The sequence below is a fragment of the Glycine max genome, chromosome 13 (assembly GCF_000004515.6).
Source record: "Glycine max cultivar Williams 82 chromosome 13, Glycine_max_v4.0, whole genome shotgun sequence".
NCBI lineage: Eukaryota > Viridiplantae > Streptophyta > Magnoliopsida > Fabales > Fabaceae > Glycine > Glycine max.
The window spans coordinates 13,349,020-13,364,403 of NC_038249.2; the positions used below are offsets into that span (position 1 = coordinate 13,349,020).

The following is a 15,384-nucleotide window of genomic DNA, read 5'->3' on the forward strand; positions in this document are numbered from 1 at the left end:
TTTTATGAAAATTCTTAATTACAGAGGAGACTCTGTCCAAAATTTTATATATGTCCTCTTTATTACTTATTTTATTAAATTTTAAATTGGCTTAAAAGTTTGCTTGTATACTATAGTTCTTCTCTTTAATTTAGAATTTTTCCTAAAATATCAATCTCATTATATTATAAATTATTATTATATGTGATTTATGTTGTTTGAAGACCTGGGGAATGTGAATCCCAAGCATGAGTTTATATGTATATATGTGGAATGTGATTACTTGTGATGCTGATGACATTGAGATGGGATGATGTTGATGTTGATGATGCCATTGAGATGAATGTATGTTGTGTATGTACATTGGAGTGTAGTGACCTTGTCTAAATATCCCTAGAGAGGGAAGAAGATTGTTTATAATTTTTAACTATCCAAGGTTAGTGTATTTGTTGGAGCCAATGTTTCATACTACATAATTGTGTGGAAATAGTATAAACTTATCAATAAGTACCTATGGTTCTTCATGAGGAAAAATCCTGGTACTTGGGAGTATTTCACTCGGTTTGGAACTTCCTTGAGACTCATGATGATCAACATGGGGGAGGGGGAGTGGCTTGTGCACGAATGGGTGACCTTGACAATTGTTCTTAAGTTCTCCTAAGTGAAAGTGTCATGAGGACATGCTTAGGCTATTTTCTTTCGAATGGTATCACATTGCATTTTAGAGTTGAGTCAGGTGCATACATCATTCTGAACATAATTGATTTGAATTGTTGAAAAGTTGATGACTAATTTGTTAAGTGTATGTTGAACTAATAGATTATTGAGAATGATTGTGATTATCTGTTATTGTTTTCTTTCTAATCTTTGTCATATGATATTCGCTAATCTTTTACAATAAACTTACCTTTGCATTTTGTACCATGTTATTAGTGTCTATGATGTTCTCGAGGCATTGGAGTGTTGGAAGATGGAGTGGATGTCGACGATGCAGCATGACCCCACCATAATTCAAAAACTCTCACAACAGCATGGGAACATTCAACACATTAGGCCTTTCGAGGTCGAAGACCAAACATAGCTCGTGAGAGCTAGTGTTGTATGATTTCACAAGCATCGTGAATTGCAAACCCAATTGTTTGAATTTTTCCAAATCGAAGACTTTGGATTTGTTCATCACCATTTTCCTAGGAACCCCAACAATGACTTTTTCAAGGTAAATTTGCAAGTGGGTCACTCTCTCTGGCATGGAAACCTGATTGTGGAGGCGATCCATCAATTTGCAGGGGAGGGGGGGTCAATGATTATGATGTTTAGGCATTTGATTGAGAATTCTTAAAGGTGTTTTTTAATAACAAAATACATTGTTGGATCTGAGGTTGATTCCCAGATTGCAGCCACCATGCAAAATCGTCGTGACCTCTCACCAAATTTGTCCATCGTTGCACGCCCAAACTTTTAGGAGCCATTGACATCACTACTTCCACACCGTGTTCAAGGCTCCAAATCTCTGTTTTGTTTTTCTTTTTTTTTTCAACATTTTGTTTTAGATTTTTTTGGTTTGAACCTAGTATTGAATGTGTTGTTGAAATTATTAGGTTTCTAATTATATTTTGCTTTTGATTGTATTTTGTAATTGTATTGTTGCTTATGATTTTTTGTTGATTTGGTTGGGGAAGAAAGGTTGAGGAAAATTAGGATTCATAATTTTTTATTAAAGTTTTTTTAATGAATAATAATTTTTAATTAATTTATAATTAACTTAATATTTCTACTAATTACAATTATCAATTAATAATCTAATAAATGAACCAAAATCACCAATTTTTAAAATTAAGGAGATCAAATGTTATGATTAAAAACAAGAAGAACCAAAATCATGAATTTGAGAAACTAGTGTTAGAGATAAGGGGGAGCAACATGAAGACTAAGCTTTGAAGTTTAAAGAGTTTTGTCTTTTTACATGTCCAACTCCTTGAGTGACATTTGTATTAATTGTTGCATCTTAGTCTTAATCTATTTATATGTACATCATGCATCATCATGTAGAGATAGAAAGATTGTTTCTAAAGTTAGAAACTTCTTCAGCGAAAAAACTATGTTTTAATCGATTATCAGACTATCTCTAATCGATTATGCAAGTCTTTTGAGAAGCTTGAAGAGAGATCCTTGTTCTAGTTTAATTGATTACCAATTATCCGTAATCGATTACATAGTTTAGTTGAGACCATGTGTTTTCATGAGTCTCTATTTTAATCCATTATCAGGTGATCGTAATCGATTACTATGTTCTTGAAAGTATTCCAAGGAGTGATCAAGAACACTTTAATCAATTAAATCAAGAATCTAATTGATTATATTATTCTTGAAAGCTTTCTAGATTTTGGGAAGAACACTTTAATCGATTAAAATGGGAATCTAATTGATTACTTCTTCGAGATAATCGATTACCTTGGCAATCTAATCGATTACAAGCAGTTATAATTGTTTTTTATAAATAGTCACCTTGTGTTTTCACTTTGACATGATTTGAATAAGTGTTTTAGAATGAGCTTTTGCAACTCACTCACTCTAGTCTTCGTTTCTAAAGCATTCATGGTTAAAGTGAGTTGCTAACATCTTTGTGAGGTCAAGGAAAGATCCATTCAATCAAGCATGTTCTTGCACAAGTTTCTGAAAGCATGCTAGAATAAGGTTTTCTAGTTTGGGTTAAGGATAAGTGTCTCTTAGGCTTGATTTCAAAACCAATTCACCTCTCTTTTGGTTTGAGTTTCATCATCTTTTTCAACTAGAAGTACCAAACTTATAATTTAGTCTATAATCTCTCTCTCTCTCTCTCTCTCTCTCTCTCTCTCTATATATATATATATATATATATATATATATATTAAAAAATAGTTAAATTTTAATTATATTAAGTAAATACATATTATTTTTGTTATTATATGAAAAGTGCGAAATATGATATAGTCTTCTTTACTAATTTTTTTTTCAATCTACAATATTACTAAGGAGATCTAGTTGGTTGAGTAGGGCATGCTAATTGTTGTAAACTCCTTTATGTTAGGTTTAGACGATCCACTAACCACTTTACAACTTATCATATCTTGGATTTTTTATGTTTACAAAAGTATAAATTGTTGATAAACAAATGAGTTATTGTTAAATGCATAGGACCTACTTCCTAAAAGCGCTTACTTATTATTATATAAACATCTACAACTCTAGTAAGTATATGTCTACTCTTAAGTGGAAAACAATTTTGTTAAGATATATTAAGTGTCCAACGTGTTGTTATATCAACCGCATCCATTTATTGGAAAACACATTAAGTTGTTCTTACTTACGTCCACTGGACTTAAAATCACTTATACACTTATCTTATATCCTCACAAGTGTCCAACAAGGTAAAAAAGGACTATGTTAGCCACAAAGACAATCTCAATTTTCAAATTTTAGTTTTACCTCTCTTTATTTGTTGAATATTCCTCAAAGGTCGATTTTGTCACAAAAGATGAACACATGCAACTATTTGTACCTTTGCTCTTACCCTTGTCATTCAGAGCATGTCATGTGTTTTCGCCTTCAGCTGTGAGACAATGGTCATATCAAGGTTCAACATTGATCTTGTGGTGGATACTTTACTAAAGTCTATAAAAGGCATCTCTTGCTCTAGAAACAAGAGTTGAAAAATATAATCAAGTGAAAAAACAAGTATAAGTTCTCTAAAACAAAATTCTCCAAATTTAGTGGACGATATACTCAACACTTAAACTTCTTTATCCTTTGCCAAACAAATTTATTTGTATTTGAGTTTAACTGTTTATTCACCTTGAGTGTTGTGGGATCATTGTATTCATTCAAATTTTTGTTTCTGAAAATAAGAGTGACTTAGTAAACAATACTCGGGTAGTCTTAGATTTAGGGAGAATCTAAGGATGTGTCAGGAGTGACAAAGAAAATATTTGTATAGTTAGGAGTGACAAAATAAAATATTTATTTGTAATCATTAGTAGAATGTGTAAAGGAAAAGAACGACCAGATGTAACTCTATTTGAATGAACTAATATAAATCAAATATTTCTACATCTCTCTTAATAATTTTATTAAGTATTCTTTTTATATCTTGACACAATTATTAGATGATCAAACCTTATTTTTCATAAAAACTTATTTTTCTAATAAGTGGACAATAATATTGTATCTGTTTTCTTGAACCGACGATAAAAGTTTTTATTTGTGAAAAATTATGTTTGATTAACACAATCTTTAACTCCATTTTAATATTTCACTTTATACTTATTTTTTATTCTCACGGATAATTTTTTTTACAACACTAACATTTATTATGCCTAAAATAATTTATAGAATAAAATACTAATTATTCTTATGCAAAAAAAATACTAAGTATTATAAAACTTAATAATCTTACATGTTAATAATAATTATAACAAAAAACATCATAAATAAATTGATTGTAACACAAGATAATTTTTTTGGGTTAGATCACTGGAACAACATTTTCATTTTCCATCAAAATCTACATCATAAATTTTAAAGTATAATTTTATTAAAACTAGTTTATGAAAGAACAACTTAAATTATCCTTTCAATAAATCTATCTATCCTTTAATAACATTCTTAATTATTTCAAATGCAAACCTTCCCTTTCAATTCTACCATCTAATTTTCTTAAAAAAAAAAAAAAATCTCCTAATTTTTTCCTTCCATCCAAACAACAAACACACTCACTGTCACACACACATAAACCCTATTCTTCTTATTCTTCTTGTTTGTTCCCTTCTTCGGTCATCATGGATCCCTCTCGCCGTGCCCCACGCGCCGTGATCGACCCCGTCCCGAAGATCCGGCAAGTGGGGTTCTTCGCCCCGCCCGAGAGCTCCCAGTCGGGTCCTCTCGACCCGACCCACTCCTCTCCCCCAATCTCCAACTCCCTCTCCCCCGTCATGATCCCGCCCCCGCGCCACCTCTCCGACAACCTCCTCCTCCACGACCCCCGCCCTGCCGCCTCTCCCCTCTCCTCCGCCTCCGCCGTCGCCGCTGCCGGAAGCGGAAACTCCTTCGACTCCGCGGACTTCTTCCCCGCCCCACTCTCTCCCGCGATGCCGTCTTCTTCGTACTCCAGCAGGATTGCCACCGGCGGCGCCAGCGACGGTGGGTACTTCAAGGGGAACGGCGCCGGCGGAAAGTTGGCGGCGTCGTCGTTTCCCCGCGGAGGATTCGACTTGACCGCGATGAAGGCGGCGAGCCTTGTGCCGGCGAGCGAGTTGACTACGGTTTCCGTGGTGAATGATTCGCTCGGGATTCCTGGTAAGGTTCTTATCAATGGCTAGCTAGGTTTGAATTTGAAGTGGTTTTTTTTGGACGGGAAATGGTGGAGAATATGCGTTGAATTTGATTTTTATCGAGTTTATTAAGTGTGAAAGTGGGAACTGTGGTCTAAAAGATTTAGGGAGTGCTTGGGTGAACATTTGCAAAATTTTGATTTTGAATGCAATAGATTTCGTAAAATTGGTTTTTGCAAATTTGAATGTATGATTAAAAGTTTTGAATTGGCTTGATGTGCTTCCTATCAACTTGTATTGTCTTTTATGGTCTGGTTTTTATTTTCCTTTTGGTTTGATTTTGTTACCCTTTTCTTTTTAATCTTCTTCCTTAATCCCCATTAGAAAAAGAAAAAGGAAACAAAACAGGAGGGTCAGCAGTGGAAGTGAAGGACCAACCTAATAGTTCAAAGCAGCAGAAGCCAAAACCGAAAACCTCAAAAGCTGAAAGACGTGCACTCCAAGAAGCTCAACGGGCTGCAAAGGCTGCTGAAAAAGGTGTGTAGTTGTTTGTCCTGTGACTCTGCATTTAAGCTGTCTGATTAAAAGTTCTTATATGCCCATTTTGTTCCTTTATGCCCATTTATACCTAATTCTTTGTCAGAATGACTGTTAAATGTTCATGGACTCTAATACTTTGTTTTATAATGATCTTAACATGCCTAAAAGTGGGAATTTATGGTGTTCTATCATGGGTCACTTTTCTGCTCTACTCAAAATGCTAATGCTAATCAGTTACATTTAATAAAAACGTGTCACTAGGTGAAGGAAGTAAGGCATCTGGAACTGCGGCTTCAACGAATCCAAAACCAGCTAAAGCTGTAAAGCCTGCACAGAAAGTTGATAATGCAGCAATTGCAGCCTCTGAAAAGAAGGGAGGTGAGATTCCACCAGAAAAGGATAGAAAGAAAGATGCTCCTCAACCACGCTTGCAGTATGACGACAAGAGCCGAGTGGAGAAAGCTAAACGTCGTGCAGTGGTGAAACAAACTGAAGCTAGGAACAGAGTTGAGTTGTTCAGGCATTTACCACAATATGAACGTGGGAGTCAGCTTCCAGATCTTGAGGCAAAGTTTTTCCATCTTTCTCCAGTGCACCCTCTTGTTTATAAGGTAATTATATTTTTCTGTTATTTCATCTTGTTACAATTCTATATATATGTTGCTTGATTTGTATACTACAGTTATTTTTGGGTTTTAGTAATATATTTAATGTAGTATGTGTTGCACTGAGCATTGCAATGCCAAACAGCACTGTGAGCCCTTCTCAAAATAGCATGCATCAAGGTATTTCACTTGCAGTGATAACTCTAAAGACTCTTTTCAATAGGTGACATCATATTGTTCATTGATATGATCAGATTTAAATCTTTTACTCAATGAAAGAGGCTCAATCTTGGCCTCATGGATTATATTTCAGATGTTATGCACAATGTAGTGCTATTTTCATTCCTTAGGTGTCAATACCAACAGAAAGACTAAGTACTACTTGATTTGTGCAACAGTATAGTTTGTATAGCTCAGATTTTCTAAATTTTTTGAGTGAAAAGAATCTGTGCAAATTGCTTGATGCAATTATCAATTTCGTTGACTGTTATATTGCACTGCATCTTCTTGCCTGTGATACTATCTGCAACATAGGAAGTCATGCTGAATGGCATCCAAATGAAAGTAAAGTGTGCATTTAGCCATCTACATTTGAAGAAAGGATACCCCGTTGTGAGTCAATTCAGAATTAAAATTTATGGTGTTTTAATGAATATCAGTGATTAGGACCTGGGTCAGGTCAATATGTTTTGTGACCTAGACCTTTTGAAATATTTTTTCCCAAATCTTAATGATCTTGTTTTATGGTGTTTCAGGTGGGCTTGCAGTATCTAACTGGAGATATATCTGGTGGCAATGCTCGTTGCATTGCAATGCTTCAAGCATTTCAAGAGGCCATCAAAGACTACAAGGTTCCACCTGAGAAGACTCTTGTGAGAGACTTGACAGCAAAAATTGGTAGTTATGTATCATTTCTTATTGAGTGTCGACCTCTGTCAATCAGCATGGGAAATGCAATTAGATTTCTCAAAAGTCGGATAGCCAAGCTACCTTTGACCTTGTCTGAATCAGAAGCAAAAGCTTCTCTCGAGTCAGATATTGAGTGTTTTATAAGTGAAAAGATTATACTTGCCAACAAGGTGATAGTGAAGCATGCTGTCACCAAAATAAGAGATGGTGATGTTCTTCTAACTTTTGGGTCTTCATCTGCTGTTGAAATGATACTATTGCATGCACATGAGTTGGGAAGACAGTTTCGTGTTGTGGTAGTTGACTCTCGTCCGAAGCTTAGAGGGCAACTTTTACTTCGCCGGCTTGTGGAGAACGGTCTTAGCTGTACATACACTCATATAAATGCTGTTTCCTACATAATGCACGAAGTTACTCGAGTTTTTCTGGGTGCATCAGCAGTTTTGTCTAATGGAACAGTATATTCAAGAGTGGGGACTGCATGTGTTGCAATGGTTGCTCATGCATTCCGTGTACCTGTCATAGTATGTTGTGAGGCCTATAAATTTCATGAACGGGTACAGTTGGATTCAATATGCTCAAATGAACTTGGTATGTATATTTAACAGTCGTATAAGATGAGGATTCTATTTACACTTCACGGTTAGATTTTTGCTTTGTGTTTCTAAGAAGGCTGATGTTTCTATGATGTTCTTACAGGCAATCCAGATGTCATTTCAAATGTACTGGGTAGAGAGGATGTCAAACACTTGGATGGCTGGGCCAATATTGAAAATCTGCAACTTTTAAATCTGGTGTAAGCATTCGTATTGATAGGACACCACACCGAATTATCATTTCCTCACTCTAACATTGGACTTCTCTTTAATTTGATGGCAGTTATGATGCAACACCTTCAGATTATGTTTCAATGATTGTCACAGATTATGGCATGGTAAGTACTGAAATTTTATAGAGGATTTTTTATCTTTGCTGCTAAAACGCCTAAAATGCCCCATCAGAATTTTATTTAGTTTGTGTTGTGCCGAACTAGTCTTTGGGTAGATGTACTGAATTTACATTTTGTCTCACTATTTTTAGGAGAATTATTGTGAGTGAGGATAAAATACCAGTTACACTTAGAGTTTCCTAAGAATAATATAATATAAAAACCATTCATGTGTTTACCTAAAAGCTCTAAGTTTTTGGGATTTTTGGCTCACGACATTATGTCAAAGCCTCAATGACTAAGTGATCTAGAGTCCGTCCTACTATAATAATAAAAAGTTGAATATTGAACGGGTAAATGGGTTTGTGCATTATCCATGCATTAAGCCCAGAAGGCTCGTCCGAGGGAGTGTGTAAGAGATATAATATAATATAAAACCATTTCTGTTTGTTAACTTAACTGGGTAAGCTTTTGGGATTATTGGTTCATGACTAATGCAAAGTACTTTTTTTTTATGATTTTCCTCTTTCATTAAATTATAAGCAAAAACAAACTATTGAAAAGAAGGAAGATGGACATTAGAAGAATAGAAGTAAACAACCATCCTCTAAACTAGTTTGACATTTTTACTTTGTCAGGTTCCCCCCACAAGTGTGCCTGTAATTGTAAGAGAATATGGGAGAGAACAGGTCTGGATATAATAAATTAGGCAAATGTGTACCATCTCAATTTTGTGGGCATGCAAAATCCCTATTTAGCAGCCAAATGGCCTGCTTGTTTCTGTATTATTTTCCCACCTTGGAAGAATAATGTAATGAGCCTTCCTGTTCTGAAATTTTTGGACATTTCTGTATTCACCTGTCCTAGTGAAGAGTGCCATTTTTCGCCTCTCCAGGAAGATTTAGCCATGCATTTTCATCGTCTGTAACGGTTCATTTTAGACTATTATTCAATTTTTGGATAATCATTCGGTCACAATTTTGGTTTAGCAAGTTTTTAGTTGTGGTTAGTTAGCAGTTAGCCCCATCTCTGCTTACTGTACTGTAATTACGAAAACCATCGTCACATAGATTGAAGTTGTATTGTCACTGAAAATTTGTGTTGCGTGTGATTGCTCTACTTGTTAACAAGGAAAATGGTTGCTTGAAAACATTGGACACGGTATACTTTGATGCTTTGTTGCCATTTCATCCTTTCTTTTGCTTGCGAAGGATGCAATCTTGCAATTAAGGTATACTTTCAACCAATAATTTGTTTCTTAATTCTGGATGAAGCTAACAGATCAGTGGACATAAATTGAACCACCACACCAGATGTAAGTTTGTGGCTCTGAAAATAAATATTTTTTTTGTACGTTTTGTGATGAAACTTTAGATTTGCCTCCAAAGGTGTTAATATTAGTCATTAAATAAAAATGACATCAGATTAAAATAATTTCATAAAAATAATATATTTTGCTTAATTATGTTATTAACTCATTCAATTGCATGACCTTTATTTCACCACTACCTTATTCTCTAACCCTCCCCGTTGTCAAGGAAAAAAATGACAATGAAAATGTAATGTGAACAAAAATATGGCTTAATTCAGAAAAATAATGACTTAATTATTTACATGAACATTTCATCATGAATCACGATTGCATGCAATCTAAAATGAGTGCAGACGATTTCATCTTTGGAAGTGTTTGTTTTTCCCTAATAAAAATCTATAGAAGACTTTGGACCTATCTTTTTTTTCCTCATTTTGGTGAGTATCCACTTATTAAGTGGGGAAAAATAATTTTTGAATTATTAAATATAATTAAAAATATATGCTCAAATTAATTTTCACTGTTTCATTATAATGTATCTTTTATTGAAAAAAATGTGAAAATTGATATAATATTAAAACAAAGTCAGAGTTTAAAGAGTGTCAACCATTAGATGTCACCACGTACAATTCTATTTTAAATTGCAAATCATGCAGATTCTGTCCTACTTTCATACCGTGTCCCCAAACAACTCTTATTTCATGACCTCAAAAATATAGTCGCTGTAATGATATGACATGTTCTCATAAGTTTTAAACTTGTAATATTATTAAAAGAATAGGTAATTTATACATAACTAGCGGGATCCGTGCATAAGTACGGTTTAAAAAAAAATCAGAGTCATTGACTTGAGCGAGAAAAAGTAAAAATAAGATGTAAAAGAAAAAATAAATCAGTTAGCAGCTTGCAATTTCTTTGATCCTAAATATTCACTGGACAAGCAGTTTGGGAAGTGATTTTCCGCCACACTCTAGACGTTTGTTTTAATGGAAAAAAATGTAAGGAGAAATTAAATTAAAAATAAAAATAGAAATTTGATTTTTTAAAGTCAATTGTACCTTTTTTCTTAATCATACAAAAAAATTGCCATTATTTATTTATTTGTTTTTTTATCCATATTAACCAAACGCTTCCATGATCACATTTATCTAGACTTTGATTATCATTTTGATTCTTAAATTATTTTATTTAGTTTAATTTGATCTTTAAGTTTTTAAAAGATTTAATTTAATTTTCAAATTTCTGAAATGTTCAATTTGATCTAATTTTTAAAAATAAATCAATTTAATTGTCAAATTATTTTAAATGTTCAATTTAGTCCTTAAATTCTTAAAAACTTTGGAAATTAAATTGATTCATTTTGAAAAACTTTAAAATTAAATTGAACTATTTAAAATAATTAAGAGACCAATTAATAATTAAGCCATTTATCTATCCAGGAACCCATCTTATAACATTATAGACTCATCTCATCGTTCAATGTTGGCTCAATTTGGACAATTAATATGTATGACACAATTTTTTTTTTTATCTTTAACAATTTAAGACAAATACTAAAGTTTATAACAACTCACGTATGTATGCTGCCCAACCAACAAATTTTAACCCATTTGGTATGCACGGCACATGAATATTCATTAATAGAAGGAAAATACACAGTAAATAAATAAAACAGAAAATTAAACCTGTATACACGATTAATGAGTTTGTTCATATATCCATGTAACCTTGTATTAAAGATGATACAAATGTTAATGCTCCTCAATTTCGAATCATATAGATAAGTACATATTATGGTTACTCGTTTCCCCTTGTGACATCAGCTTTACCATAAACATGAGTAACAATTCCAAGAATCACAAAACCACCTAAAATGACTATCAGCAAACCTTCTAGGTGGAATTGCCACAACATGCACATTTTTCTTAGCAAGAATTATTGCAGTAGGATAATAGTTAGGAGGATTTGAGAATCATTATAACATTAAGATTTCCAAGGTTTAGTCAAGGCTTAGCTCAAAACCCACTAGTCATATTTGGTTTGGTATTGCTACGACACATAACTTTGAAAGTCATGATGATATTACTGTGAGAAACATATTTATCAGAATATTTTTGCTTCTCATTTTGGTCAATTAGCAATAATTTTTCTGTGGACTTCCGGGAATCTATCTCATGTAGCTTGGCAAGGGAATTTTGAGGCATGGGTATAGGATCCCTTACATGTAAGACCTATAGCTCATGCAATTTGGGATCCTCATTTTGGTCAACCGATTGTAGAAGCTTTTACTCGAGTAGGTGCTCTAGGCACAGTTAATATAGCCTATTCTGGTGTTTATTAGTGGTGGTTGCCTCATTGTAATAGCGTGATATGATGTTGACCTGAAATAATGTAGCTTTTTTCTAGAATACTAGTAGCAACTGTGGCTATAGCCAAGGCATAGATATAGATACCAAAGAACACATGCCACGACAATAAGGCAGCTCTACTATTTCTTGACCCTCTGGGGTACCAAAATGTTGCAAAGCCAGCACCTCGCTAATTAACATTGTAGCTAACAATTAGATGCATGAAATGATGGAATCCAAGTTCTGGAGACCCTGTTTGGATAAGCTTCTTTATAATTACTAATACAAGAAGAAAATAAGAAACAATAATAAATTAAGATTCTTCAATAAACTAAAATTAGCTTTTCGGATAAGCTAAAAATTATTTAGCTTCTCCAAAATGCAGATTTTAATTTGCGTATAACCTAATTTTAGCTTATGGGGGAAGCTTATTTTATTTTTCTTTCTTTTCTTATATTACTCTATTAGTACATATAGAAAAGTTTATCCAAATAGGGTTTGGATCAAGTTATAATAAAATCAAGTGTGGCTACAGTACAATGATAAAAATACCTGGATGATGAATAGGAAAAGGCATGCAAGGCCTAGCCATGAATGCAGGCAGTAGAAATTGTCAATGCCCTTGTCAATGTGAAACATCCGAGCAGCCCAAACACCAATCAAGCTCAAAATGAGAGCAACAAACTGTAACGCAAGATGAATTGCTTTTTTGAAGTTTTTAGTTCCAGATAGTGTCTATTATGCAAGCATCCCTGCACATTGCCATAATGAAATGATGTAAGAAGTTAGTTCTAGCATGGAAGCACTAACAAATAATCAAACAACAAAAGCCTTATCCCACTAGGTGAAAGTGGCTGCATAGATCTCACAACACCCTTTGACTTGGTTAAAGACCAAATTCTCAGAGATACTCACCATAGGATCCTTATTAACAACTTCATCCAAGGGATAGAAAAAAAATTGTATTGAATCAAAACAATAAGTTGGTTTGACTTGGGAAATTATATTTTCATATAAAGTTGTTATGAGCATTTTGTAGGTACTAGTTAGCTCATCTTCGTTGTCTCTTACAATCAAGGTTTTCGATTGCGGTCATGGTTGTAGTTTTGTATCAATCCTATATTGCAGAAAATTGCGAACAAATGCAACTAATGCTAATGTGGCTGCAATTACAGTCACAAAGACCCCCAAAACCTTGACATTTCTTCTTGGCTTAGAGGAGGCTATACTAGTCCTAGGGCTTCAGGTGCCAAAAGTAATCAAAACAAACGATAAGATAAATGTTTTAGTCCATTTTGCTTAGGTGTTATAATGAAGAGGAATGTTTTATAGACAAAAACATATGATGTGAAAGGGGATAACTTATCAGACATGCTTTGTCATCTAAGTTGAAAAAACCATACTATGAATATCAATTAATATTGATGATTTGGATTAGGACAGGATTCATAAATGGAGAAAGACAAATATCAAATCTTATTTGAACTTAATGAGCCTAGAACAATTTCATACAAACTGGAAACTTGACAATTAAACGATATGAAGCCCAATTACTCCAAAAATAACAAAGTATTGGTGTCATGCCCATATCTGATACCAATATGTGTACAATACTCCTAGATGAAAGGATATTTTTTAAAACGGTTGTTAGCAAACAACCGTCTTAAAAAATGGATATTCTAAGACGGTTTCCTTTTAACAACCGTTTTAGAAAGTATCTTTTCTAAGACGGTCTTAGCTAAGAACCATCTTGGAAAGGACACTTTCTAAGACATTTCTTACTTAAACCATCTTAGAAATTCAAATGACTACCAAATTTTTACACTAGTCTTCTGAAAATTTACCAAATTACAACCAAACACATGCAAACATTCAACATGCAACATGTCCTTGAAACATTAATTATTGTCCATATCATTGACATAGGTCCAATTTGTGCAAAAAAACTTACATTCTCCATAATAAACTTTATATGTACAATATCTTCGTAGATTCACAACATGAAGAACAAACATACCGAGAATTAAATTTCCATAGGATCAAAAATAAGATATCCCTATGTTCTCATTAGAGAAACCTACAAATTCCAAATCTCAGGATCAAACACATAATTCAGTAAAACTTATTAGTTCCAATGTTAATTAAACCAACATCAATCAGACTTCTAAACATGGTATATGCACCCTATTAAGTGCTTAAGAATTCATACATACATAAAACATAAAGCATGTTGTTCTGTGATTGTGTTCACAGAAAGAAGGGCCACTTGGTGATTGTTGTTCACAGAAAGTGAAAAATATGATACCTTAAAAGGCTTGCAAATGTGATTTGTGTGCAAGAAGTCTCTGGGGTGAATATCTTACTCGGAGGAAAAAGAAAATTAACAAAACATTCATTATAACTTCTGAAGAATGTAGTATCTGATATGATTTTAATAAATTGTTAGAAAAATTCATTCCTTGGCGACTTAATTAAGAGGCCATGTACAACAATCAATCATGGATTCCACCAGGTTGAGAATCCACTTAAGCTACTACCAGACCGGCTTGGAATAGCTAGGATCATATAGGTTGGATTTCAGTGTGTCTACACACATAATTGCATGGACTTTTAATCTAAGGAAGAAATATAAGGTAACAACAAAGGGACAGGAACCCATTAATCTTGCCATGTGCTAAATGTAGACAATTAATTTTGACTTTGAAAAGCAAAAAAAGGGCGCCAATATACAAACCTTGCAAGAATCTCAATTATAAGGTTAAAATGAAGAGGGAAACCTAATCAGATTATTTTCCCGTAAAACAAAACAAGACTGTCAAACTTAACTTGTTTTGCAAATAATCATCATGCAAGGTCAAAATGATATTCATAAGCTAGCTGTGAAAAAATTGACAAATATTAATATAGAACATATTTTGTACAATGTAATTTGTATCAAGTGTATACGGTTTTGGTACATGCCTTAGAAAATAACAACAATTTCTCAAACAATTTAGTATTAAAATAATAATAACACAATCTGTTCTAATTACATGCGACACATACTTGGAAAAAATCTGGCAGCATAACCCCTATTTCTCTTGGATATAAAGTCAAACACATATATGCTAATTGTTTCTTATAGACTAGATTTGAGACACCAAAAGAATGGTGGAATAAATCTATATATAAATGCAAACAATTTTTGTTCACAATCTCATACCCTCGACACCAATAGAAAAGTTACCTTAGCTATTGTGACTATATGAGGAACAACATTATAGAAAAGTTACCTTAGCTATTGTCAAGAAATGACTGAACTAATTATTCAGCTAAACATTCCATTTCAATTCAAACACTAGCTAAAAGAAAGAATGCTATTCATAATCATGATGACACTTCAACACCATGACACAAAAATGCTAAATGTGTAGGATCTTCAACCTAATAGCACAATGTTAAAAGATAAAAGAAAGTG

At 33.5% G+C, this 15,384-nt stretch overlaps 1 protein-coding gene and 1 pseudogene across 1 annotated transcript; one reads left to right on the forward strand and one right to left on the reverse strand.

Moving 5' to 3' along the window:
• Positions 1-4,716: 4,716 nt before the first annotated feature.
• Positions 4,717-9,362, forward strand: LOC100818977 (translation initiation factor eIF-2B subunit delta). The gene is made up of 7 exons (XM_003543858.5): positions 4,717-5,310; positions 5,670-5,822; positions 6,087-6,436; positions 7,186-7,930; positions 8,039-8,135; positions 8,219-8,273; positions 8,906-9,362. The coding sequence occupies exons 1-7, from the start codon at positions 4,794-4,796 to the stop codon at positions 8,966-8,968; spliced, it is 1,980 nt and encodes a 659-aa protein (XP_003543906.1). The 5' UTR covers positions 4,717-4,793; the 3' UTR covers positions 8,969-9,362.
• A 2,014-nt stretch (positions 9,363-11,376) lies between these two features.
• LOC100818451 (probable transmembrane ascorbate ferrireductase 2) lies at positions 11,377-13,887 on the reverse strand (annotated as a pseudogene).
• Between the last annotated feature and the right edge of the window lie 1,497 nt (positions 13,888-15,384).